Genomic DNA, 23165 nt, shown 5'->3' on the forward strand with positions numbered 1-23165 from the left:
AAGATGCCGCCATACGGCGTCAGAGCCACTGTGGGAATGTCCATTTGATCCTGGCGCATCTGCCCTGCTCGTGCATAAAGATCGCCGAATCCTCCATGCACAAGAGCGAATGCGAAGATTTCTGCTTACCGTCGCGAAGCAATTGGATACGACTCGAGACCCACTGTGCGAGGAGACACCATGACAGCTGGGTGGCACGACCGTCTGTCGAGGCGACCTTGCGTCCTCCTCCCTCTGAAGGCAACGCTCAAGATAACGCACAAAGGCAGTCAAGCGAAGCCCGTGCCCTTAATCTTCGAAGGCCCATTTGAGAGCCATGCTTCGCGCTAGATTAGACGAAATGCTTTATCTGCATTCTTCCGTTCCAAACTTCGCAGCGGAGTTGTAGATCGCGGTGCCTGCAGCTGTAGGTATGCGACCATGGCACTGCATGTTTCGCAATCGAGGCCAAAGCAAGGGGAGGTGTTTCGAGAGGCGACTTGCAGATAGTTGCAGCTTAAGATCGGCCGATGCTTCAAATCCGACCAAGTCGAAGCGCTCACTCGACACGCTTCTGCACCTTCGGAGCCCTTATCGCACCTCGGATCCAATCCGGCACAAATGCCTTCACTCCCAGCTCCTTCCCATCCGGACCCTGCAGGATGAATTTGTCCTCGGGTTTGTAGGTGTTTGGCTCGCCTGAGATAACCAAATCCGTCATCTGCTCCAATCTGCACATTCCCAGTCCGATGTTGCCCACATTGCCGATCAACTTGCCCGTACTTCGTTTTCGCTTGTCATCCTTTTTGAGGTCCGCGCCCACCAAGCCGTCAAATCCAGCAGTGTGATCGTACTCCAGCTTGTCAGGCAACCCGCCGCCTTGATCATACAATGCCACTGGCAATATCCTCCTCCTCACCACACCAGTGTGATGCGTCCGAATCGTCAGTTCCTGTCCCAGATAACACCCCTTTTTAAAATCAATGCCTCCCATAAGATCAACATTACAATTCATGGGCAAGCAGTCATCCCTTGGCATCTCTTTCTGTCCCTCCGCCACACCCTTCATGTACCTCCTTATCGTGTACTCTTCTAATGTCGCCCTTTGCACATCTTCACCAGCAACCTCATCCACCTGTCCAGCAGGAAGCAGTAGCCTCAAACCCATCCCCGGCGCTCTACAGTCTGTCAACCCCACCACTCCATCACGTGTTCCCTGTGCTGTCCCATGCGCCGTCCACCTCTCTCCTTCCCGCCACAAACTCCATACATCCAGCTCCCCCTCTTCCACAATTCTCAACTTGAATTTACTCCGTAGCTTATGCCGTTTTAAGTGCTTCATCAACACATCCGCCTGTTCAGAATCGACTTCCACTAAGAACCCCGCGTCTGCACTGTCGCCTTGTTGCGTATGCCAGGGTGTACTTGCAGTCGGGTAGATGAAGCTATCGTGCAGCACTTTCCCTTGAGCTGTCAAGAAAGCGGCATAGAGACCTTGAGAAGCATCGGGACGGATGTTGTTGGTTGTGATGCCTTGCAGAAATTTTGCGGTGTCAGGGCCATGGAGGGAGATGAGTCGGCGGTTAGTGAGTTTGGCCAGGCCAGAGGCAGGAGGAGGGGACGGAGGCGTCGAGTCTGTAGAGTAGAGGCGGGACTTCTGCTTGGAGAGACAGCGAGTGCATATGTAGGATGCTTTGCGGGCGAACATGATGGTGGGTGGTGGGTTGTGGATGGAGCAGCCGAGGAATTTGAAGACGAGATGGTTTGTGATGACGAAAGCATGGGCTGGGAACTCTAAAGCGAGCTAGGCTGAACTTGGGCATTGCTAGAATATGGTGACTCGCGAAGGTGCACATGCACTCTGCTCTTGAGACAATCTAAAGAGGAACAGAGCAGAGAAGATGTTGTGGCTGAGGTGTGGTCTGTTCCGTCCGCAAACGATGCAACGTCGTAATACATCATGTCATTCGTAGCCAATTGGGGTATCTCAAGAATTATAGCACTAAGACCATTGCATTTACGCGGTCTTCTCTTCTGCTTCCGCGGCTTCAGCTTCAGCTTCTTCCTTTCTCAGCTTCTCCGCGAGCCTTCTCCTCTCCGCGTTCTTCAAGCGAATCATCGTCAGCTCTTCCATACTGGGGCTACCCACCCCACAAGGCGTTGAGGTCTGGGCTGATGCCTTTGGCGTTCCTTTGAAACTGCCGAACGATGGCACTTTCCTCAGACCACCTCCTCCAACATCAGCATCCTTGATCTTGTTCAGTATCGGCGTTGTAGGTGCTGCGCCGGTGAATACCTCTCGTGGAGCGCTGCCGTTGGTCTTTGGTGTGCCTGCACTCTTGATCTTCGGTATGCAATCGGGCTCTCGTCCACTTGCCCATGTGACATTTTCGAACACCCTCCAGTTCGCGCCTTCTGCGCTGCTCGCTAATATGGGCACGTCTGTCACGGCAGCATGAGCTCCGACTATACTTTTGAACACGATGATCGCAGTGGTGTATTCTCTTCGATGCTTCTCGCCTTCGCCTTTGAGCTTCTTATCTCGCAAGACTGCGTCTTCAATTTTGCCAAACCGGCTGAACCGTGAGATGAGCTCCTCTTTGCTCAGTTGCTCACTTGAGGCACCCTTCGTATCTGCTGGGTACCTCAAAGTAACGGTCCGGTCGATATCCTCGGTTCCAGTCTGTCTCGCCTTTGCAGGTGTCGACTGTTGATCTGCATCCGGGCCGACTCCGTTGAGCTCTGAATTCTCTCGCTCGAATTCCTCCAGCGCCTCTTTCCTTAGCTGTTCTTCTCGTTCCCTCCTTCGCCTCGCACCGTCCGCAGCCAACCTCTTCAGCTCCCTTTGGAATGCCTCCTCTTCATTCGCCTCCTCCCTCTTCCGCTTCAGTCCGGCGACTCCAGCATTCTCCCTTCGCTCAAGGTCATCTTTCATCTGCCGCCTTCGGCCTTCATATGCCTGCTCTCGCTCCTTCTTCTCTTCCCTCGCACGGCGTGCATTGTCATACAATTGCCGTACATCGGATTCAAGTAGAACATCGTATGCGATTTGCAGCAGATGGAACTTTTCAAGAGCCGCCGAATCGCTTGCGCCAACCTTATCAGGATGGTACTTTAAGGCTGTCTTGCGGTATGCACGGCGGATCTCGGAGTCGTTCGCGGTTGATGGCACGCCCAGTAGATCGTAGAAGTCGTGCGAACTGTTAAGCGCATGCTCCTTGAGGTCCCCATCAGCGGCCATGATGTTGTAGGAGTTCTGCCGTGATCGTCGGAAACCTGTGGTTGTTGTCGCAAAGAGAAACTGAGAGTTCGAGCGGAACCACTAGAACTATTCTGCCTATCGATATCGAGATGCCTTGGCGCCTGACAGGAGCTTGTCTCGAACGTCTCCTACCAGCGTCTCCGCAATCACATCAATACCACACGCCTCGTTCACCCAGTCACATTTATCGATAATACAGAGCCATTCTTTCTCGAGACAAAATCGCACTGACTTACACATTCACTACCCACAGCTTCCGGCTCTCTGCGCGCCTGCAGTGGTCCGCCGCAACCTAAACCAACGCCTCTCACTCCTCGAAATGCAACATTGCCGGACATCGAACACGCACGATACTGGGCAAGATGACGGACACGGAGACTACTATAGCGCAGATGACGCTCGTTGACTGGCTGGACGACCTTACCGTGCGCTTCCTACTGAATCTACCGCCCGCCGAACTGAGCAGTGTGCCACGACTCTGCTTCCAGGTTGAAGAGGCACAATGGTTCTACGAGGATTTTATTCGTCCAGCGAACCCTTCTCTACCGAGTCTGAACCTCCGGCAATTCTGCCTTACACTGTTCCAACATTGTCCCCTTCTAAGTGGCTTTAATGCGGCCCAGCACCTTGCTGCGTATGAGGAGTTCCTGGCATACAAAGTGCGCGTACCGGTACGCGGCGCGATATTGATGGATGATAAAATGGAGAAAGTGCTGCTTGTGCGAGGCTGGAAGAAGGGTGCAAGCTGGAGCTTCCCCAGAGGGAAGATCAACAAGAACGAGCCAGATATTGATTGTGCTATTCGTGAGGTATACGAGGAGACGGGCTACGATGCTGCCGCTGCTGGTCTGGTGGAGAAGAATCTGCAATCGGATGGAGAAGTCAAGTCGATCGATGTCACGATGCGAGAACAGCATATGAAGCTGTTCGTCTTCCGTGGAGTGCCGCTCGAGACGTACTTCGAGCCCAGAACGCGCAAGGAGATCGGCAAGATCTCATGGTACAATATCAAGGACCTGCCAGGCTTCAAAAAGCAGAAGGGTCTTGCCGGGCAAGGCACAGGGGAGGCGCAGGCCGCCAAGTTCTACATGGTCGCGCCATTTCTTGGACATCTGAAAAGGTTCATCAATCAGCAGAGGAAACCAAGTGGACCGACGCCACAGCATGTTGGAAGTGTTCCGGTCATTAATGACGGTCTACAGACCACTGTGACGGAGGACGAAGGAGATACCGAGGCGGAGCCATATCTCGAGAATGGCTTGGGTATACATCAGGGCTCTGCGGAAGCGCTCAAACGTCTGCTTGCGATTAAAAGTCCTATGATGACGCCTGCACATCAAGTGGCACCGGAGGTCTCGTCGAGCAATTTGTTGGCGATGCTGCGGGGAGGTCAAAGTGCGAGTCAGACTCACTCCGTGCATTTGTCCTTCGATCCCAGGACACCTTTCGAACAAATCGACAATCCAATCCCAACTCAGCCCCCGGCATTGCGTCAGCCACAGCATCCGCAGCGATCAGAGGTCCATCATCAACACCAAGGGTACCAGCAGGTTCAACATCAGCCACAGGAGTTCCTGGCTCAGCAGCACCGAAATGCGTCGATGCCAATGCCTGGCACTTTCGGACCTCAGGGACAAGAAGCTTTCGGACAGGCACTACATCCCAGGCTCTCTGAGATGAAGCAGCAAACAAGTCAGCAACAAAGACAGCATAGTCTGCCTGTCTCAATGCACAATCAGGGACCACGACCAATCCCTCATCAGCAAAGTCATCAGGCGAATCTGCTTCAGGCTTTCCAAGGTCGTCCGCAGGCTTCGGTTCAGCCTCAAGTCTTGCCAGGTCCCAACGCGCCTTTGGCTAGCCCGATGCCCGTGCCGCATCAATGGAAGAATGGTACAGTAGAGCGTCCGGTCTCGCAAGGGCTTATGAGCGCGCAGACTTCAATTGGCAGTGGTCCATCAGCTCCTGAAGCCTCCAAGCTACCGCCACCAAATCTAAACGCACATTCAATGAATTTGCTGAACGCGTTTAAGAATTCGAACAACAACTCAGCAGTCTCGAGCCAGGCAGCCCTGGCGCCTGGCGGCGGAACTCCGGGCAATGAGCAGCAGACCGCACTGCTTGACCTTTTCCGCAAACCGTCCGCTTCTCAGGCTGCGAAACCTCCTCAGCCAGCTGAGCAGGCCAGTACAGCAATACCCTCATCTCCGACTGGCACAGACACCACGATTACAGCATCTTCTCGTCCATCGACGAAACGGAAACCCACGTTCAATGAAATCACGAGAACCCTGCCGTTGAACCTCGCTCCCAGACAGCCTGTCCCTTCGAAAGCCGACTTCCCTCCGCTCCAGCCGCAACAGCCCATCGGGAGTCCCAAGCAGCCAACGCAGATACTGACAGCTCGGCCTCGCGAGCAAGATAAGCCCGCCTCGCCCCCAAAGCCGGATGCGAATGCTCGACCGAAAGCAGAGGGCAGGCCTCAAGATCCAGCAAGCCCACAGATTCGAGCATCTCCGCAGGGCAAGAAATCACAACCGAAGGCAGCAGGTTCTCCAAGGGAGCAACCGTATCATGTTGCTCAGTCGCCAAGGGCTGCCAGTAGGCCTAAGTCAAAGACACGCCAACCCGAGACCTCTCAACCACCCGTGCCGCAATTCAGTATTTTGCAACGTCCAGGCTCTTCTGCAGGGATGGCGCCTCGATCGCCTGCAGTTCAGAGTCCGCTGCGGTTCGATGGCACGAAACCTGTGGCTTCCCTTCAGGTGCTGAAGCGACCTACTTCCTCTGAAGCAAGCGCCGCAGCTCCATTGACAGAAGATGCCGGCAAAAAGGAACAACTCCTGTCATTGCTTAGGAAGCCTAGCGCGGTACCAGTATCTTCTCAGTCCACCACTGCTCATGCTCCTCCACCGCAGACTACGCAGGAAAAGAACAACACTCTGCTCGGTCTTCTCACCGGCCGTAGCTCGACGCCAGTAATTGCAGTCAAGACACCCGAGCCGCCGGCAGCACCACAACTCCAGCCGGAACGGAATGCGTCCTACCAAGGTCAGCCGGCGCGGAGCAATACTGCGAAACAAAGCAACCTGCTCAACCTGTTTACTTCAGGCTCGAAGTCGACGAGTATGGGTAGTCCAGGAACACCGATTTCTCCCTTCACGCTGGGCACGCCAGCTACCAAAGGCAGACAGCAGGTTCCGTTCGGTACTGATTTACTGCCGGAGCCCAGGTCGCGAGTTGGTAGTATGGCTTCGGCCGTTAGCAACGGCAGCGCAAGTGGACAGCAAACCCCGACTGAAGCTAAAGACTTCTTGCTGGGTTATCTTAATGGTGTGGTGCAGAAGGAAGGATATCGTGGGACGAAGAAGGTGTGATGACTATGAAATTGGCGAATTCAGTATTGACGTCTAGCACGTGGAATGATTGATGCTCGAATGCACGATTTCGTCCGCGACTTCCGATGAGCAAATCGATCTACGTGGTTCAGTTGTGCACTAGTGCGATCTTCACGGTGACCACTGTCGTGGCCATCGCTAGCGCACCAGCCCCTCTCTCTGTCTCCTGTTCCGACTGTCCCTCGTCTAACTACCGACTTTATTAACCCTGGTGCACATATACCCTCTACTCCGTCCTCAGCAGATATGTCGTTGTTGCCCGAATAAATTCTTGACGTTGGAAACTGACAAGAGTGTGCACGAATAACGCGGTTGCAGGTTACAGACCTCGTGAGAGGCGGCACAGCACGACGGTGTCGACATACCAAAACGACATTTCTGCAGACCAGGATTCAAGATGGGATCAACGAACTCGGATTCAGCCGGCGGCGACCATAAGTCCAAGCCTCCACCGTTATCAACGAACCCGGAGGTAATCGCTGAGAAGCTTACCTCACCGTCGAACATGGAAACATCGTCTCGTGACGATAGAGCGCAGTCACCACCGACGAGCTCAGCAACCTCCGCTCACTTCAATTTGCCGAAGAGCGAAGCTAGCACTCCAGGTGTGGAAAAGCCATCTTACGATTTGCCCTTGGTTAGCACTATCCCAGGAGCATTCCCCGATGAACCCGCCGCGAGTCTGACCGATTCCCAGTTGACCAAACAATCTCTCAAGGTCGGACTCGTTGGCGCAGGCATTGGTGGCCTTACGGCTGCGATTGCCATTGCGCGAGCAGGTTGCGATGTCACCGTCCTTGAGGCTGCGGCCGAGCTTGGTGAAATTGGAGCTGGGATTCAGATCACTCCGTAAGTAGACCGGAAGGGAGAGCGTGTCTCCAGCTTGCCATGACCATGCCTTCGATCAGCTAGGGATGTATCATCGACTTCACTAACCCTTGCCTCTTCGGCTTTGATAGGAACGTCTCTCGCCTGCTGATTCGATATGGCGTGGACCAAATTATAGGAGACAATCTCGTACAGTCGAACAATATCAACATGAGGAACAGGGATGGCATCGTTGTGCAGAGAACTGAGGTGAGTGAACGAAGCGTTCTCCAAGTGTCCGTGTGCGAATAGTATACTGACGGACGGTGTGACCGCCTAGCTCTACCCCAAGACCGTCAGAGAGTTCGGCTTTCCATGGTGGTCTGTTCATCGCCATCACCTGATCAACGGACTCGCTGAAGCAGCCAGGAGACACGGCGTCGAGATCGTAACGAATGCTAGGGTAGCAAATATCGTTTACAAAACTTCGCCGGTCGAGGTCGAAACGGAGGAAGGAAAAGACTACAGTTTCGATCTCCTCATTGGAAGCGACGGTCTGAATTCTGTCGTTCGCACCACCTTGTTCCCAAAAGTCTTCCCAAGGACGATCACGAACGTCGCCGCGTTAGTTCTTCAAGGATCATTTGCTGGAATGCAGCTGACATCGCCAGGTACCGAGCTGTCCTCCCATACGAGGAGGTTTACCGCAACGTGCCAGAATCACGGGACTTTGGAAACGATATCGACGTCTTCACCATGGAGAAGGGCTACGTGATCATGTATCCCATTGCGGCTGTATGTGAAGCCACCAAAAGGGAAAATTTTCGTTTCGGGAGGCTGGCTTGCTGACATATTTTGGGGAGGGAACAGGGGCGCGAGTGGAACGCAGTAATGGCACATGTTACAGACAAACCCGTGACGGACGTGGAAGAAGACTGCTCGATGGAGGAGATGCGAGAGTACTACAAAGACATGGATGAGAGAGTCACGAAAATTCTGGAGCTCGTTCCTTCAACGAAACGTTGGCCGCTGATGACTGTGGGCCCACTGAAGTCGTGGTCGAGTCCGCAGAAGAATGTGGCTATTATGGGTAAGTTTGCGAAGAATTCGAAGCCTGCGGGATCGTTTGCGTTTCTCTCTCAGGCCATGCCAGGCTTTTCGTTGATCGATCACATTTTGTTACAACATCGCTAACCCTTGCCGTAGGTGATGCAGCCCATGCAATGGTTAACCATCTCGATCAGGGAGCTGCGACGAGTATGGTAGGTAGTCTGCGAGATCATACCAACGACAGGTAGCTGACCGCCTCGCAGGAAGATGGCGCATTTCTCGGCCGGGTCCTCAGAGAAGTGATCACTGGTGTTCTGACCCTACCAGAGGCCGTGAAAATCTACGAAGACACTCGAATGCCACGAGCTTGGGCCAAGCAACAAGAGTCCTTCATCAACGGTTCCATATTCATGGCCGATGAGCCGCGAGGTCGTCTCAGAGACGAAGCAGCCGCAGATTCCGTCGCAGAAACAAAAGCCATGTCTGAAGTATGGAACCTCGACTCGAAAGCAGCCGTCACAGGGCCAGACGAGAATGCCCTATGCCCGAATCTCTGGGGTGCTCCGGAGACGCTGCAGAGTGTCTTCTCCTACGACCCGGAAGGCGACGCAGACTTCGCGGTCATCAAGCATATTCAGGACACCACGCCGTGGGATAAAGTGACGGGAGTCAGCGAGGGCTTGGAAGAGAAGTTGACGGGTTGGTTCTGGCCCAAAGATCAGGTTGGCCGTGTGGCGAAGGCTAGAGGGACAGACCTATAGTCAGAGAGACTTGTTTGTTCCGCGCGATCGATCGCAACGCACAGTAAGACTCACTGCGGTGAGAGCTCTTCTAAAGGGTGCCGAGAAAATACCCTTGCTCTTTACAGTACGTTCCACTGATTCAAGATGTTCTGTTACCTGAACAGGCTACGAGATGTCCTGATACCTTACACATGCTCGTTCTCAAGGCCTCCTGCTAACTTACCTGCACGGCTATGAGACTGCTCCACTAAGTTATCAGACCGGCGATCAAACCGTGCTGCTATGATACATGGACATGTTCTGCTGTGGTACTGGGAGATGTTCCGTCATGATACTAGCACACGTGCCGAGCACGTCTCTGTTCATGTGCAGATAAGTCGAATGTACGCCTTCCTGGTATTGTACTCGTGTATGTTACTGTGCGCTTAGAGAGCTGTGCCGCAATAAGACTTGTACACGTACTGCTAGGTCATATGTACATCTCGGAAGCTGTCCAGCCACTGTATCTGTGCTGCTAAGAAGACGTCTTGCTAATTTACCAGTACAGCTTGGAAGACATCCTGCCGAGTTACCTGTACTCGACGATAGTGTGTTATTTGAAGCTATAGACTATAGTTACGTTGTGCTCATTGTCCATCGCAGCCTACCTCCGGACATGAATCTACAGTAGTCCTATGAGCGCATGTGAACGCCAAGCCTCAAAATTGCCTCATTCGGCGAGGAGAAGCAGAGCAAGAGGAAGGAAGTGAGAATGCATTGCAGAGTCGAGATCGAGGACTCATACTCACTTACTGCATCAGGCGCATTCATTCATATAATATCTTGGCCGTCAGAGGGAGTCGGGACAGTTGGTCCCGGTAGTTGAACGACATCGCCCGACCCCACCAGTCGCCCCGCCAATGGTGTCCGACCCCGCTCGAGCTGGGGATGATGCGGAGGAAGCTGACTGCCCTGCACAGTGCACTACCCCTTGGCTTTCTTGAGTGCTGCTTCCTTAGAGACTGGAAGCCTTTGGTCTCTCGATCTTCTTCGATTCACTCCAATTTGGATCGCTATTCCAGAGACAGAAGCTTCTTCCACGGAGACAAGTACACAAGCAAGATGGGTTGTAAGCAGGTCACCAGCATCTATCACTCACATACTGCTACTAATGACGATTCCAACAGCAAAACACTTCATAAACGACCCGACCCATCTGGTTAACAGCGCTCTAGAGAGTATAACTCTCACAAACCCCAACACCGCCTACGATTCCAAGAACAAGATAGTCTACCTCCGTCCTGACGCAGCAAAACCTCAAGTCTCCATTGTTTCTGGCGGAGGATCCGGCCATGAACCTTCCTTCGCAGCTTTCGTTGGTCCAGGTCTGCTGAGTGGTGCTGTTGCAGGGACGATTTTCGCTAGTCCCTCGGCCGAGCAGGTGAGGCGATGTATCCTGGAGCGGGTGGAGACGAGTAAGGGCGCGTTGGTTGTGGTTATGAATTATACGGGCGATGTATTGAACTTCGGTATGGCCGTAGAGAAGGCGAAAGCCGCCGGTCTAGACGTCCGAATGGTGGTAATGGGCGATGATGCTGGTGTGGGTAGGGCGCAAGGCGGAAAGGTTGGACGTAGGGGTATCGCTGGCACGGTGTTCATCCACAAGATCGCCGGTGCGCTTGCTGCCACAGGAGCAAGTCTGGACGATGTTGAGAAGGTTGCCAAGGCGGTGGCAGAGAACACCGTCTCGATTGGCTCTTCCTTGAGCCACGTACATGTTCCTGGACGAGATGTCTCGAGCGAGGAGGAAGAGTCGCTGAAGAAGGACGAGATCGAAATTGGAATGGGCATCCACAATGAGAATGGTGCTGAAGTCACGAAGAACGATCTGCCGACAACGGTCAAGACGATGCTCAAGTACATGCTTGACGCTGGCGACCAGGATCGCGGCTTTCTCAAGGTCGACAAATCCGACGAGACGGTGCTATTGATCAACAATCTCGGTGGCGTTTCCGTGTTGGAGTTGGGCGGTATCACGACGGAGGTCGTCAAGCAACTGGAGAAGGACCACGGAATCAAGCCGGTACGGATCCTCGCAGGGACGTTCATGACCTCTTTGAATGGCCTAGGATTCTCGATTTCTCTGCTCAAGGTCACGCATCTGGCCGTCGGCTCAGTGCTAGAGCTATTAGACGCTCCATCGGAAGCTGCTGGGTGGTCAGCGGCTATTAGCAGCAAGACATGGTCGAACAAGCCCTCTCAGACACGAGAAACTGGATCTGGCAACAAAATTGAGAACAAGCCTTGCGGCATATCTCTAGACCCATCGACCAAGACAGCGCTCGCGAAAGCTTTGGATCGAGTCATTGCTGCCGAGCCAGATGTGACGAAATATGACACAGTCGTGGGTGACGGCGATTGTGGTATTGGTCTGAAGCGTGGTGCGGAGGGCATCAAGAAGTATCTGGACTCCGGCTCGGAACAGAAAGATGCAGCACTGTTTGTCGATGGCATCGTTGAAGTCGTTGAGAGTGATATGGACGGGACTTCGGGCGCGCTTTATGCCATATTCTTGAATGCGGTCGCATACGGACTGCGACAGCAAAGTGGAGGCAGCGGCGGCTCGGCAGATGCCAAGGTATGGGCGAAAGCGCTCGACACCGCCATGGAGACTTTGGGCCAGTATACGCAGGCAAAAGTGGGAGATCGCACACTTGTGGATGCTCTTGCGCCTTTTGTCGAGCAACTTAATAGCACGTCAGATGTACAGAAGGCTGCTCAGGCGGCGGACGAAGGAGCCAAGAAAACGAAGGGTATGAAGGCCAATCTGGGACGCACGGTGTATGTCGGTGGCAGCGGCTACGAGGAGGTTCCAGATCCTGGTGCTCATGGCCTTGCGGAATTCTTCAAAGGTCTCGCGGAGGCATTGCGGTAATTGGGAAACATCATATCGGGGCTTCCTGCTTGTGGAAGCCGCAGAGCGGCACGACCTGCTTTTCGAGTGTATGGTAGCTTCATAATACATAGCCCGGGTCTCGGACTCATACAGACCCACTCGTGCTGCACTCGTGTGCATTTCCTTGCGCTACTTTTCATGAGCGCTCTGCAATCATGCCCAAACAAGCCTTCGAGCGCGTCCGCGTCTGGACAGATCCCTTCCTCAATCATCGTTCGCTCTCGTGTCCCTTCTCTGCATTCCTCCGCCCGCTGAAAGCCTCTTCACAATGCAGATCCCACTCATGCGGTCCATTTCATTCTCCCGAAATCCCTTCAACTCAACAGCACCAAAATCACACTATCACCCCTCAAGAACATCTTGCTGATGAACCGGTCCTTGTTCACTGGGCGGCCCTTCTTGCCATCCGTCAATCTTGGAACTTCCGTCCACATCTCCTTGACGTTCTCCAGAACCATGTTGCAGTGTCGGTCGAAGGCTTTTACGCGCGCGAGCATTTTGCGGTTGTTGCGGCACGAAATCAGGACTTGCGCATGGTTGCGCACGGCGGTTTGGAGGAGCGACAGAGGACCAGAAGTGAATTCGTGGGTTTCGAGGAGGCCGATCTCATATTCGCTGTGATTTGAGTATTAGCTGATGTCGTCGTCGCTGTCGCAACTGGAGGACAAGACTCACGTCAGCTCGGCGCGCGGCTTCGCTAAGAGCTCCTGAATCTTCGCATCGGGGGCAGCTGCGGAGGCCATTGTGACAATGTGCTGTGTAGGTGATGTGGTGTGGTTTGGTTGTGGGTGATGCGACTTTGCAGTCGTTTGTCCTAACTTGTCGTGCTGAGCCTGAGGCAAAAGTTGGGGAAGGAAGGCACGTGCTAGCCAGGTTTAGCGCGCTAGAGGAACTTTACGCCAGTCGCCAGACGCGTTCGAGCTGCATGTCGTCTCTGCATGTCGTCTACACTCGACACCACTTCGACTCTCCTTCTTCATTTCACATACAACAACATCCTTCACATGCCGACATATGCACACTCACTGGACGAATCTCACACGATCACGTGAATCATTCGAGGCAGCTTTCTCCATTTCTACCACGACGGCCAGCTACACTCTTCACGGACCCCGCCATACGATTCCGCGTCCAGCCTCCGACTCGATTCACCTCAAACACACCAGAGTATGCTGTAGCACGCGTGCAGCCTCCAGCCCGCTCGCGAGGCATCTATATCCTCAATTATCTTCAGTTCTGGATCCTTCACTTCTACAACAACATCCTCGAACATGGACTCCAGCGATGGCGACGGGTCCGACTTGGGCGATATCCCCACGCGTCCGATGAGAATTAAGGTCATCTACACATTCGACGCCGAGAACAAGATAACGTGTCTCGCACGCTTCAATGGAATACACAACATACCCGCGGTGGCCATCGACGAGCAGATGCAAGTTGGTGTCATCGAGCTTCAGCAGTGTTTGGAGACAATCACATCCGCGTCTCCGGAGATACTCTCCCAACTCGAAAGCGGCGACTTTACAGTCTACTCTACCGATTACAGTGAGCAAGATGCTCTTCTTGTCGGTCAAGGTCGACTGTCTTCGCTGCTTGCTGCGTCTTCCGGGATGGGAACTCCAAGTATGCAGAACAAGACGATGATTACTGGACGCGTGTTGAAGAACTCGGCCCTGTTCAGCAACGGCGTGAAGGAGACACTCGAGGTGAAATTCAAGCTCACGCCGCTGTCGAGACCAGCAATACACGATTCTGCCAAACAAACGGACGCCATTCGAAGCAATAGTCCTACAGCATCTGCTGGGTTCGATCCAAACGCCTGGAACTCCTCAGTGGCACAGAACCAGCTGCCGCCTGACTATTTCAACTTCGGTGGTATGCTGGGCCAAGGTGGCGACAATGGCGACGGGATGTTGGAGGATATGTTCGGGATGGGTACGGGAGTCGGTGGAAGTGAAAGCGGAGTCCAGCAAATGGGTGGCGCGGGAGTTGCAGAGACCCCGACAGACTCAGCTTTCGCGTACAACCCCGCCTTTCAGACTCATTCTCACAGCGCACCAGGCAGCAGAGCTGGAAGCCCGATGGTGCACTCCCATTCAGGCCTTCGAAACGAGCAATTACGTCACATGAGCTTCTCAGGAAACGCAACAAATATGGCGGACCTCTCTCGGCCCGATTCCCGTGGAAGTGTCCGAAGTGAATACACTCCTTCGTACCCGCAACAGACCTACCCGAATCAACACCAAAGTCAACCACAAGAACAACGACAAGTACAATATCAACAGCAACAGTCGGACGCCTACAACGAAGATGGACAAGCTCGCAAACGTGCCAAGGTCGTTCAAGCAGATTGGCGTGGGAGATCTTCTTTCGGATCGAAGTCTGGCGATCTTCGTGTCACTGCTGCGACAGCATCGTCAATGCATATGCACCGTCCCATTGCGAAGCGACCGACCGCTCCTGGCAGTAACTTAGAACCCCCTCCTCGTGTGCCGACTCCCGTCCCACAGCGCACCCTTCTGCCTCATCAAAAATCGCGACAAGCCCGTGGACCTCGAAGCATGCTTCGGCAGTCATCAATTGCCGACTCGGACTTCATGTCCGACGCCGATGTAATCTCAGATGCTGTAACGTCGCCAGAAGGAAGCTCTCCAGGAAACAGCATCGAAGGGACGCCAATGGACATACCCTCGTCGCCGCCACTCGTCCCCGGCTTCAACCAGCAGCAGCCCAGTAGTCCCGGACTGCCGACACTGGCCCACTCGAAGATGCCAGATAGTGGGTACATGAGTGGTTCATTCAACAGTGGCACAGTGATGGAGAGCTTGGAGGATGATGAAAATCGCAGTCCAGATGGAGAAGGCATGGATGCAGCGGCGCGATATCGCTCACGGCACAGTCAGCAGCCCTTTGTTAAGGTCGAAGGCGCAGAAATTGACACGGCGCCAATGAGCGATATCCGCACTGAAAGCACAGGGTATGTCGCCGATGATGAATTGTTCAGCGAGCTGTTTGGAGATCTAGATGGCAACTAGCTGCGGAAACCCTTTACTAATGCTTCTCCTCAGGCCAAACACTCTCCAAGCTCCGCGAAGAGTTGCCACATCGACCACATCGCCAACATTCGAACAGGCGCACGACACTGGCTCTCGTAGAGGGTCCCTGGCTTTGCCCCCCAAGCCGGTCGCTCATGCTTCGTCGCAATCCGGCAACGCAGCACTGAAGCAGAAACGGAAACCGCTTCAGCGCTCGCGAACGACGTATAACGACTCAGAGGCCGGATCTCCAGCTCCAAGCGATACCGAAGGACGACCGCGTGGTCAAGCTCGATCAGGGTCCGCTGCTCCACGTCGCAAGATCATTGAGCAGCGTCTGCAGGAATCAATTGCCAACGGCGAGATGCCGCAGTTTTGCACCCATTGCGGTGCCATTGAGACTCCCACGTGGCGGAAGATCTACGTCAACAAAGGCGAGGGTAAGCCTTCGCCGCTTGACTACGTCGAGGGCGAAGGCGAGACCATTGGTGTCGAGATCACAGAGACCGATGAGACCACGAACGCGCCGCTGAAATATGTCATCCGCAAATGCATGAAGAAGACGAAGCTTTTCTCGCCTGGCCAAGGCTTCGAGGAGACGATCGTATGCAATCCCTGCGGTCTATGGTTCACAAAGACGCGGAAGATGCGCCCAGCAGACAAGTGGCACAGGAAGTCGAATTCTAGAAAGTCGAGGAAAGCGAAGGGTGATGAGAGCCTACTCACTGATGGTGTGGAGCCACAGTCGGATGCGTTCTTCACCGATCAAGTGACACTGGAGGATGATGCGGAGGATGGTGAAGCTGCGGAAGAAGCATCTGCAGATTCGTCAGAACCTCCAGCCGATCAACCCGCTCGCAGAAACCGACCGAGGGCTAATAGTATGCAGTCTCAGGTTCGGCGTGCATCGGGCGATGATGGAGGGAATGGAAGAATACGACGTGACGCCGCCATGATGCGTGCAACTCAGTCTAGTCCTGTCAGACTGCGAGGTTCTCAGGCATCTCCGATTGAGCTGGAGGAGACACCGGTGAAGCCAACCAGACGACTGCTCTTCCCATCCCCTCGTCGCGACGGCGAGGAGAAGTCTCTCGATGACGGCAAATCGGCAGCTCGCAAGTCGAACTCGATTTCGCCTCCGCTGCCGAGTGAGAAAACCGCAAAAGCCGCGCCCAAGTCTGTCACTATCGCTGAGCAAGCCGACATCAACGTGTTTGAAGTCTTCACGAATGACCAAGAAAACATGCCACCACCTCTCGACAACGACGAGAATTACGATCACCTTTTCGACGGTTCTCCGGGCACCATCTTCAAATCACCCTTCCTTCGCAGAACTCCCAGCAAGCAGACTCCAACCTCGCAGAAGGTAAAGCTCTTCGACGACCTTCTCAAGACGCCCACGCAATCCACTCGCAAACGCAAGGCTTTAACCGAAGATCCGAACTGTGCCAACAACCCTGATTTTGACGCCACCCTCATCTCACCGAGCGCCTCCCGCTACTTCCTACGGTCCACTCCCAGCCGCGTCGAGCGTACTCCTGGAGGTCGTAGCGTCAGTGGTGGAAGTCAGCGTGCTCCTGTGGAGATGTCACCGTTCTCACGCCATCTGTCGCAGATGCTGGGTGACGCGACCGGCACGAGCGAGCCGGCTTTCACGAGTCCAAGCCAGCAGCAATTTGACTTCAGCGACCTGCCGACTTTCGATCACGTTGATCTGGACATGGATTGGAAGGGCATGAGTGAGATTCTGAGCAGTGAATTCGCCACTTACGAGGAGGCGAACAATGCTGCTGGTGGCGCTTGAGGGGTGCGATGGGACGAGGAGATGAAAGGGGCGCACCGTGGCCCGCGACTCGAAGGAAGTACTTGGATGCATGGCATGCCATAGGAATATATACGAACAGCCACGATAACATACCAATGACATGACCATGAAGCAACTTTCCACGTTCCCGTTATCTGCGACCTAGAACTTTAGACTGACACAAGTAAGTACTTCACGATAATACCTAGGCATCTTGCAAGATATCGAATGACTACCGGCTCTGTGCTGAGACCATGCCGATGAGAGCGGAGTCATGCGTATAGACATGAGTTTCAATTCGGAAAGCTGAGCATCTTGAAAGGGGTCGTGTTTCTGCGTCGCTTCAAGCGCAGAAGTGAGCGTCGATTGCACATGATTGCACAAATGAGCATGGCATACGTTCATCCCGTTGATATTCCGCGCTCGGGATGCTTCCATTCTCTCATTCGTTCTTCACGGGGCACCTCGATGTTGGCTGTTCCGTTCCTCCCTCACCCCTCCCTGCGCGCCTTCCTGCCTGGTCCCTGCCTTCCCGGTCAACCCTCTCCTGCCATTGCAGCCCGGACCCAGCAAAGGGATAGAAACGCCCAAATTCCCGCAGCTATCGTCCAATGGGACGGTACCGTTGTGCGAATGGTCGATGTTGGACTTTGTGTTCTCGAAAGCCAGACTTTGTGTCTTGGTCAGACTTGGTGTCTGTGAGTGGACTTTGTGTCCCTGTGTGGCGGCCATTGAGAAGTGTTATGTTAGCCGGTACCTGCAGGTTGTGTGTGAAACCGACTGTGGTGGTGAGGCGAGAGTTCTCGTTTTGCATGATTTTGTTTCGTTCAGAGAATCTCTTTTTGAATGTCCGCACGTATCTGCGACGCCCTCCATTCGCGACATGCCGATCACGCCACCCAATTGAATGCCGATAGACCAGCGTCCATCACAATCTAGAGAGCAGCTCAGTAGCCTCAGCTCAAATCTTCAGAGTTGACACACACCGCACGCTCCACCTCTGCTCAAATGTAACGAGTCCAACGACGTGTTCACTGTTCAGAGAAGAGCAGGAAGTGTTTGCACAAGCAGCGTCGCACACCTTTTTGTGTCCGTTACCCATGGTTTGAAATTGAACGCTTTTCGCATCCAACAATCCGATATGCTGCTTGCGAATGTCAACAAATCCAAACTTTTCTGGTGATTGCTAGAGCTTGACGGAAGAACGCCCTCGCTTTTGAGCAATCAGAATGATTAGAAGAAGAACAAATCTTCCAAAATCGCAAGCTTCTCCACCGGCCCCAACGCCTTCATCCCCTTGAGAACTTCCCACAACCGCCCGTGAGCCCACTTGGTCTTCACGCAAAAGGCGAAGCCATCCGCTTCGAAGCTAGAAAGGTCGAAGACTCGCGCCACCTCGCCTGCAGTCGTGAACGGCAGATGTTTGCGCTTCAGGATTTCGCGGCAGTCTGCGATAGGATGACTGTCGAGAGGGGTCAGATACCAGTCTGGAAGACCTTGCACCTCAGTCTTGTAGATTGGGCTGTTGACGAAACTGCCGCCGGGAGTGGACTCGAGTTGAGTGTAGAGAGCCCAGCATGCGGAATCGGTAGAGGGTTGCACTCCCGGACCGGGGCGGTGAGAGAGTTGCGTGAGGAAGGAGCCAAAGTCGAGAATCCCGTGATTTTGGCGTTCGATCATTTGTGGAACGTGATGGAGGATGTGAACGTCCTAGATTTGGTCAGCCGATTCAATGAAGCAGTATGTGACAACGAAACATACGATGATGGCCCGCGCATAGTTGAGGTATCCCAGGCGGTTCTCCCTATCCTCGTTACTGAGAGGCTTCTTAATGCGGATGCCGCCCGCACTCTCAGTCTCCCAGCTACTGACAAAGGCGATGACCTCAGTGAAGCGTCGACCACTTGGACACTCGCGGTGGAGACCACGATGATTGCAGAAGCTGATGAGGGCGTTCAAAAACGCGTCAGTCCCTTTGACAGGGAAGTGAAGGAGTTTGTCCATGCAGCTCTCGATGCGCTGCGTTTGTCTGATGGTACCAGGTCCGAGCAGGGTGCCATGGTTGGTTGTTTCGTCGACGAGTGCCTTGAGATGGTGGCAAACTAGACGGCAGCGCTGAATTTGCGCGACGGACAGACGAGAGAGGATGGCGGAGTTCAATTCGACGGGAAGGTCAATGAGAGCGCTATGCTCCTGAGGTGGACTCGCTCTGCCCTCCTCGAGAGCAAGCGCTTCTGCGAAGAACTTTGGCAAGTCGTCCATAGCCATAGCCACCGGCGTGATTCGATGCGTCGCTTGATCGTTCGGACTTCGGAGGCCGTTCTCGGGTTCAGGGTGTTCTGCGCAAGGTTCGGAGCGGTGTTGCTTGCTAGGGCGTCTAGTCGTTGCGACTTGAAGTCTCTAGTAAATCTGTGAGGCGCCAAGGTGTATGTCGTACTTAGGGACAGGTCTAGCCGCCGAGAGGGCAGCAGGATTGTATCGAGCAGCTTGAAGGAAGCGTTCAGAATTGTAGTACGAGAAGAGTCGACCCACTGGCTGAAGAATGATGCAATTTGTAAACAGAGAAAGCGGGTGCCTTCGGGAAGCGGAGGGGAGAGCGGACACCGGAATGAGTTCGGTGTCAAGCGTATACGTGCGAGTGTATATAAGACGCGAACGTAAGTGCCAAAGACCACAGATTTGATCAGACTGCTCCCTTCATTCTAGTCACGTAGTGTCTCAGGAGGCCTTTCTTGGACATGCACTCGATCGCGGGGAGTAGCCTGGAGGGCGACATACGAGGCAGCAGCAACTACCTGAAGGTCTGTCAGCATGGCCTGCTATCATACCCACGCACCATTGAGTACGTCCCGCTTGCTTACCTACACGCCTTCTGGGCCTGTCCTCATACACTATGTGCTCCAGCCCCCCGCCAACAGGCCTCCTGTCATGCCCTACTTGGTAACATGACGGCCGACTAAAACAATTACCTTGCCGTACACAGGAGGCGTCGTCACCCAACTCGTGCTTCAGCCAAAGCATACGATGGGAAGCCGTGGAAGAGACGGTATTTCTTTCCGTACGGTGATTTCCGAAGCTTGCTTCGAGAACACAGAGACGGACAGACGAATGGTTGGACGTCTGAGGCAAGTTCTGGCGACCTCAAGACTGGTGCTCGAGAGGAGTACGTCGCAGCGGCGAAGCAGTCGATCTTTGTTGGAGATATCCATCTTCGCATAGTCGAGCCGACCAGCGGTCGTCTCCGCCTCGCGCTGCAGCCTCTCGTTCGGTTCCTTTCACTCTGCTGCCCTTGCTCGCCAGCATTCGTTGATACATGTCGTAGGAACAACAGCGATCTCAATGAGTTCGTTGGCCAAATACGGTAGATGCAATAGTCAAGTGAGGTCAAAGTTCGGAAAAGGGTCACTCATTCTTAACTCCACCAAAGTCCACAGGCCAAGGAAATAATGTCCAGGGGAGCTTCCAAACGTGGCCTTCGAGCCTCACATTCACCTTCACCATTGGCGGTGTTGCAGAACACTGATCATTCTCTTAACAACGATGGGCAACCATTGGGGTATCAGCACTCTGCTGGCATCAACTTGTGCTCTTCTGGTAACGGCGCAAGACAGCGACTCCGTCTTCAGCAAAGCTTCCAACGACTCCCTCTTATGGGGACCATACCGACCGAACGTCTACTTTGGCATCCGACCTCGACTTCCTAAATCCGTGTTGACGGGACTTCTCTGGGCCCGCGTAGAAGACTACCAAACTGTTCAGGACAGATGTCGATACACGTGCGAACAACACGCTGGAATGACAGGATATGGGTGGAACTCCTACGATCCGAGGACGGGAGGTGTGCAGACGATACATGATCAAGAGAATGGAGTTGATATTGAGACGAGCTTTGTCAAGTTTGATGAGGGTCGAGGTGGGTGGGGAGCGAGAATCAAGGGCACAATAAGAGACGATGCTCCTCCAATACAAGGATCGTTTGGAGAGCACAAGACGGCAGTATGGTTTACCATAAGTGCGGAAGGGCTCGGAAGTGCGGAGGCTCAAGATGCTGAGGATGCTGAGGCACTTGGATACACTGGCGACGTTGTGTTCAACGGTCAATCGCCCAGCGTGGGAGAGTATAAAATCACTGTTTCCGAGTCGAAGAACTCGCATCATCCGGATCATACCCACCCTTCGTACAAGGACAAGCCATTGGAGAACACCCTTGTGCAGTCACTGCAAGTACCCGAAGAAGCTCTGTGGCAGTCAAAAGGTAAGTGGCTTCGTACTTTTCCTGCCAACCTCAAGACTAAGTATATGCGTAGGCGTTCTATTTCAATCGATGAAGGTCACTCTCGATGGCTACCTTGAACAGTATGGTCAAGAAAAGATGCCTCCGCCATGGCAGACTTACACGATCCAGAACAAGCCTGGTCGGGGTAACATGCACTTAGTACAGAAGACCTTCGCCGGGTCGTTCGAGTTTGATGTACTGTTTGCTCCTGGCAATGTGGACAAGGCTCCAACCTCCGAAGACATAACTTCGACCCTCAAAGCAACGATTTCATCGTTCAGCGAGAAGTTTGTGGATGTGCTCAAACCACAAGCGCCGTTCAACGACAAGAAGTACCTTGGATTCAGCAAGAGTCTGTTTAGCAACTTGATCGGCGGCATTGGCTACTTTCACGGAGATCAAGTTATCGACCGATCATATGCTGATGAGTACGAAGAGGAGAACGAAGGATTCTGGAAAGATGCAGCGGAAGCGAGAGCTCGTAACCTGCAAAAGACTGAAGGTCCTTACGAGTTGTTCACATCGGTCCCGTCTCGGCCATTCTTCCCGCGTGGCTTCCTTTGGGACGAAGGGTTCCATCTTCTCCCTATCCTGGACTGGGACGCCGAAGTTGTGATGCAAATTGTGAGCTCCTGGTTCAATACCATGGACGAAGATGGCTGGATTCCACGAGAGCAGATCCTCGGTCACGAGGCGAGGAGCAAAGTCCCAGCGGAATTCCAAGTACAATACCCGCACTACGCTAATCCACCAACGCTTTTCATGGCTCTAGAGTCGCTCCTCGACAAACTCGACGGCAAGTCCGGAGCTGGCTCGACCTTGAACGAGCAAGTCCACGAGAACCCTGCTGGCAACGTCCTCGCCAACCCAGAAACGATCAAAGTCTGGCTCACTCAACTCTACCCTCTCCTACAACGCAACTTTAACTGGTATCGCCGCACCCAAGCTGGTGACCTGAAGTCCTACGACCGCGAAGCCTTCAGCTCAAAGGAAGCCTACCGGTGGCGCGGCCGCGATACCCGTCACATTCTCACTTCCGGTCTGGACGACTACCCTCGCGCACAGCCTCCTCATCCCGGTGAGCTGCACGTCGATCTGATCAGCTGGATGGGATTGATGAGCCGCAACATCCGACGTATTGCCAATTTCCTCGGCGAAGACGAAGACGAACGGAAGTACGCCAAGATTGAGGAAGCCATTAGTCGCAACGTCGGCGACTTGCACTGGTCGGCCAAGGACAAAGCATATTGCGATGCGACGATCGATGCCTTCGAAGAGAGTGTACATGTTTGCCATAAAGGGTACATTAGCTTGTTCCCGTTCATGACAGGGTTGGTGGGTCCGGAGAACGAGCATTTGAAAGATGTGCTCGACTTGATCGCAGATGAGGAAGAATTGTGGAGCCCGCATGGTATCCGCAGTCTGAGCAAGAAGGATGCGTTTTATGGGACCGAGGAGAACTATTGGAGGAGTCCGGTGTGGATGAACATGAACTATTTGATCGTGAAGGAGTTATATGTAAGTTCACTCATGCCCACTGGCGGGCAAGGCCAACTACTGACTTGGCAACAGAATATCGCCCAACAACCCGGCCCGGAGAAGAAGCGTGCTGCGGAGCTGTACTCTTCGCTAAGGGTCAACCTTGTGGACACTGTCTACAAGTCGTGGAAGGAGACTGGCTTCGCGTGGGAGCAGTACAACCCTGAATCGGGTGCTGGACAGAGGACGCAGCATTTCACGGGTTGGACAAGTTTGGTGGTCAAGATCATGGCGATGCCGGATCTTGAGGGAGTTCAGAAGGGTGGCCATCACGATGAATTGTGATTGTTGTGCTATTAGTGTACAGATACAGAGTCAAAGGCATCCGTCACAACGC

At 53.7% G+C, this 23165-nt stretch overlaps 9 protein-coding genes across 9 annotated transcripts; 5 read left to right on the forward strand and 4 right to left on the reverse strand.

The window, feature by feature from the left end:
• Positions 1–17: 17 nt before the first annotated feature.
• MYCGRDRAFT_76417 (uncharacterized protein) lies at positions 18–1687 on the reverse strand (the record flags this gene model as incomplete). The annotated part of the gene is made up of 1 exon (XM_003849051.1): positions 18–1687. The coding sequence occupies one exon, from the start codon at positions 1685–1687 to the stop codon at positions 539–541; it is 1149 nt and encodes a 382-aa protein (XP_003849099.1).
• A 309-nt stretch (positions 1688–1996) lies between these two features.
• MYCGRDRAFT_87823 (uncharacterized protein) lies at positions 1997–3220 on the reverse strand (the record flags this gene model as incomplete). Its single annotated transcript, XM_003849050.1, has 1 exon — positions 1997–3220. The coding sequence occupies one exon, from the start codon at positions 3218–3220 to the stop codon at positions 1997–1999; it is 1224 nt and encodes a 407-aa protein (XP_003849098.1).
• Positions 3221–3633: 413 nt separating this feature from the next.
• Positions 3634–4401, forward strand: MYCGRDRAFT_49141 (uncharacterized protein; the record flags this gene model as incomplete). The annotated part of the gene is made up of 1 exon (XM_003848856.1): positions 3634–4401. A coding segment is annotated over one exon (768 nt), but the record flags the coding sequence as incomplete, so codon positions are not given.
• Positions 4402–6875: 2474 nt separating this feature from the next.
• Positions 6876–9257, forward strand: MYCGRDRAFT_111077 (uncharacterized protein; the record flags this gene model as incomplete). Its single annotated transcript, XM_003848857.1, has 6 exons — positions 6876–7276; positions 7337–7488; positions 8118–8241; positions 8317–8536; positions 8653–8708; positions 8760–9257. 6 exons carry the CDS (start codon positions 7037–7039, stop codon positions 9255–9257), a joined length of 1290 nt encoding a protein of 429 aa, XP_003848905.1.
• Positions 9258–10275: 1018 nt separating this feature from the next.
• On the forward strand, positions 10276–12153 carry MYCGRDRAFT_76425 (uncharacterized protein; the record flags this gene model as incomplete). Its single annotated transcript, XM_003848858.1, has 2 exons — positions 10276–10347; positions 10406–12153. The coding sequence occupies 2 exons, from the start codon at positions 10341–10343 to the stop codon at positions 12151–12153; spliced, it is 1755 nt and encodes a 584-aa protein (XP_003848906.1).
• A 212-nt stretch (positions 12154–12365) lies between these two features.
• On the reverse strand, positions 12366–12917 carry MYCGRDRAFT_101457 (small nuclear ribonucleoprotein Sm D2; the record flags this gene model as incomplete). The annotated part of the gene is made up of 2 exons (XM_003849049.1): positions 12366–12789; positions 12850–12917. 2 exons carry the CDS (start codon positions 12915–12917, stop codon positions 12489–12491), a joined length of 369 nt encoding a protein of 122 aa, XP_003849097.1.
• A 528-nt stretch (positions 12918–13445) lies between these two features.
• MYCGRDRAFT_111080 (uncharacterized protein) lies at positions 13446–17013 on the forward strand (the record flags this gene model as incomplete). The annotated part of the gene is made up of 2 exons (XM_003848859.1): positions 13446–15151; positions 15243–17013. 2 exons carry the CDS (start codon positions 13446–13448, stop codon positions 17011–17013), a joined length of 3477 nt encoding a protein of 1158 aa, XP_003848907.1.
• Positions 17014–18246: 1233 nt separating this feature from the next.
• On the reverse strand, positions 18247–19281 carry MYCGRDRAFT_96279 (uncharacterized protein; the record flags this gene model as incomplete). The annotated part of the gene is made up of 2 exons (XM_003849048.1): positions 18247–18723; positions 18775–19281. The coding sequence occupies 2 exons, from the start codon at positions 19279–19281 to the stop codon at positions 18247–18249; spliced, it is 984 nt and encodes a 327-aa protein (XP_003849096.1).
• A 1272-nt stretch (positions 19282–20553) lies between these two features.
• Positions 20554–23113, forward strand: MYCGRDRAFT_48810 (putative alpha glucoside I/Mannosyl oligosaccharide glucosidase; the record flags this gene model as incomplete). The annotated part of the gene is made up of 3 exons (XM_003848860.1): positions 20554–21268; positions 21321–22807; positions 22862–23113. The coding sequence occupies 3 exons, from the start codon at positions 20554–20556 to the stop codon at positions 23111–23113; spliced, it is 2454 nt and encodes an 817-aa protein (XP_003848908.1).
• Positions 23114–23165: the final 52 nt, after the last annotated feature.

Source organism: Zymoseptoria tritici, chromosome 10 (genome assembly GCF_000219625.1).
Source record: "Zymoseptoria tritici IPO323 chromosome 10, whole genome shotgun sequence".
Taxonomy (NCBI): Eukaryota; Fungi; Ascomycota; class Dothideomycetes; order Mycosphaerellales; family Mycosphaerellaceae; genus Zymoseptoria; species Zymoseptoria tritici.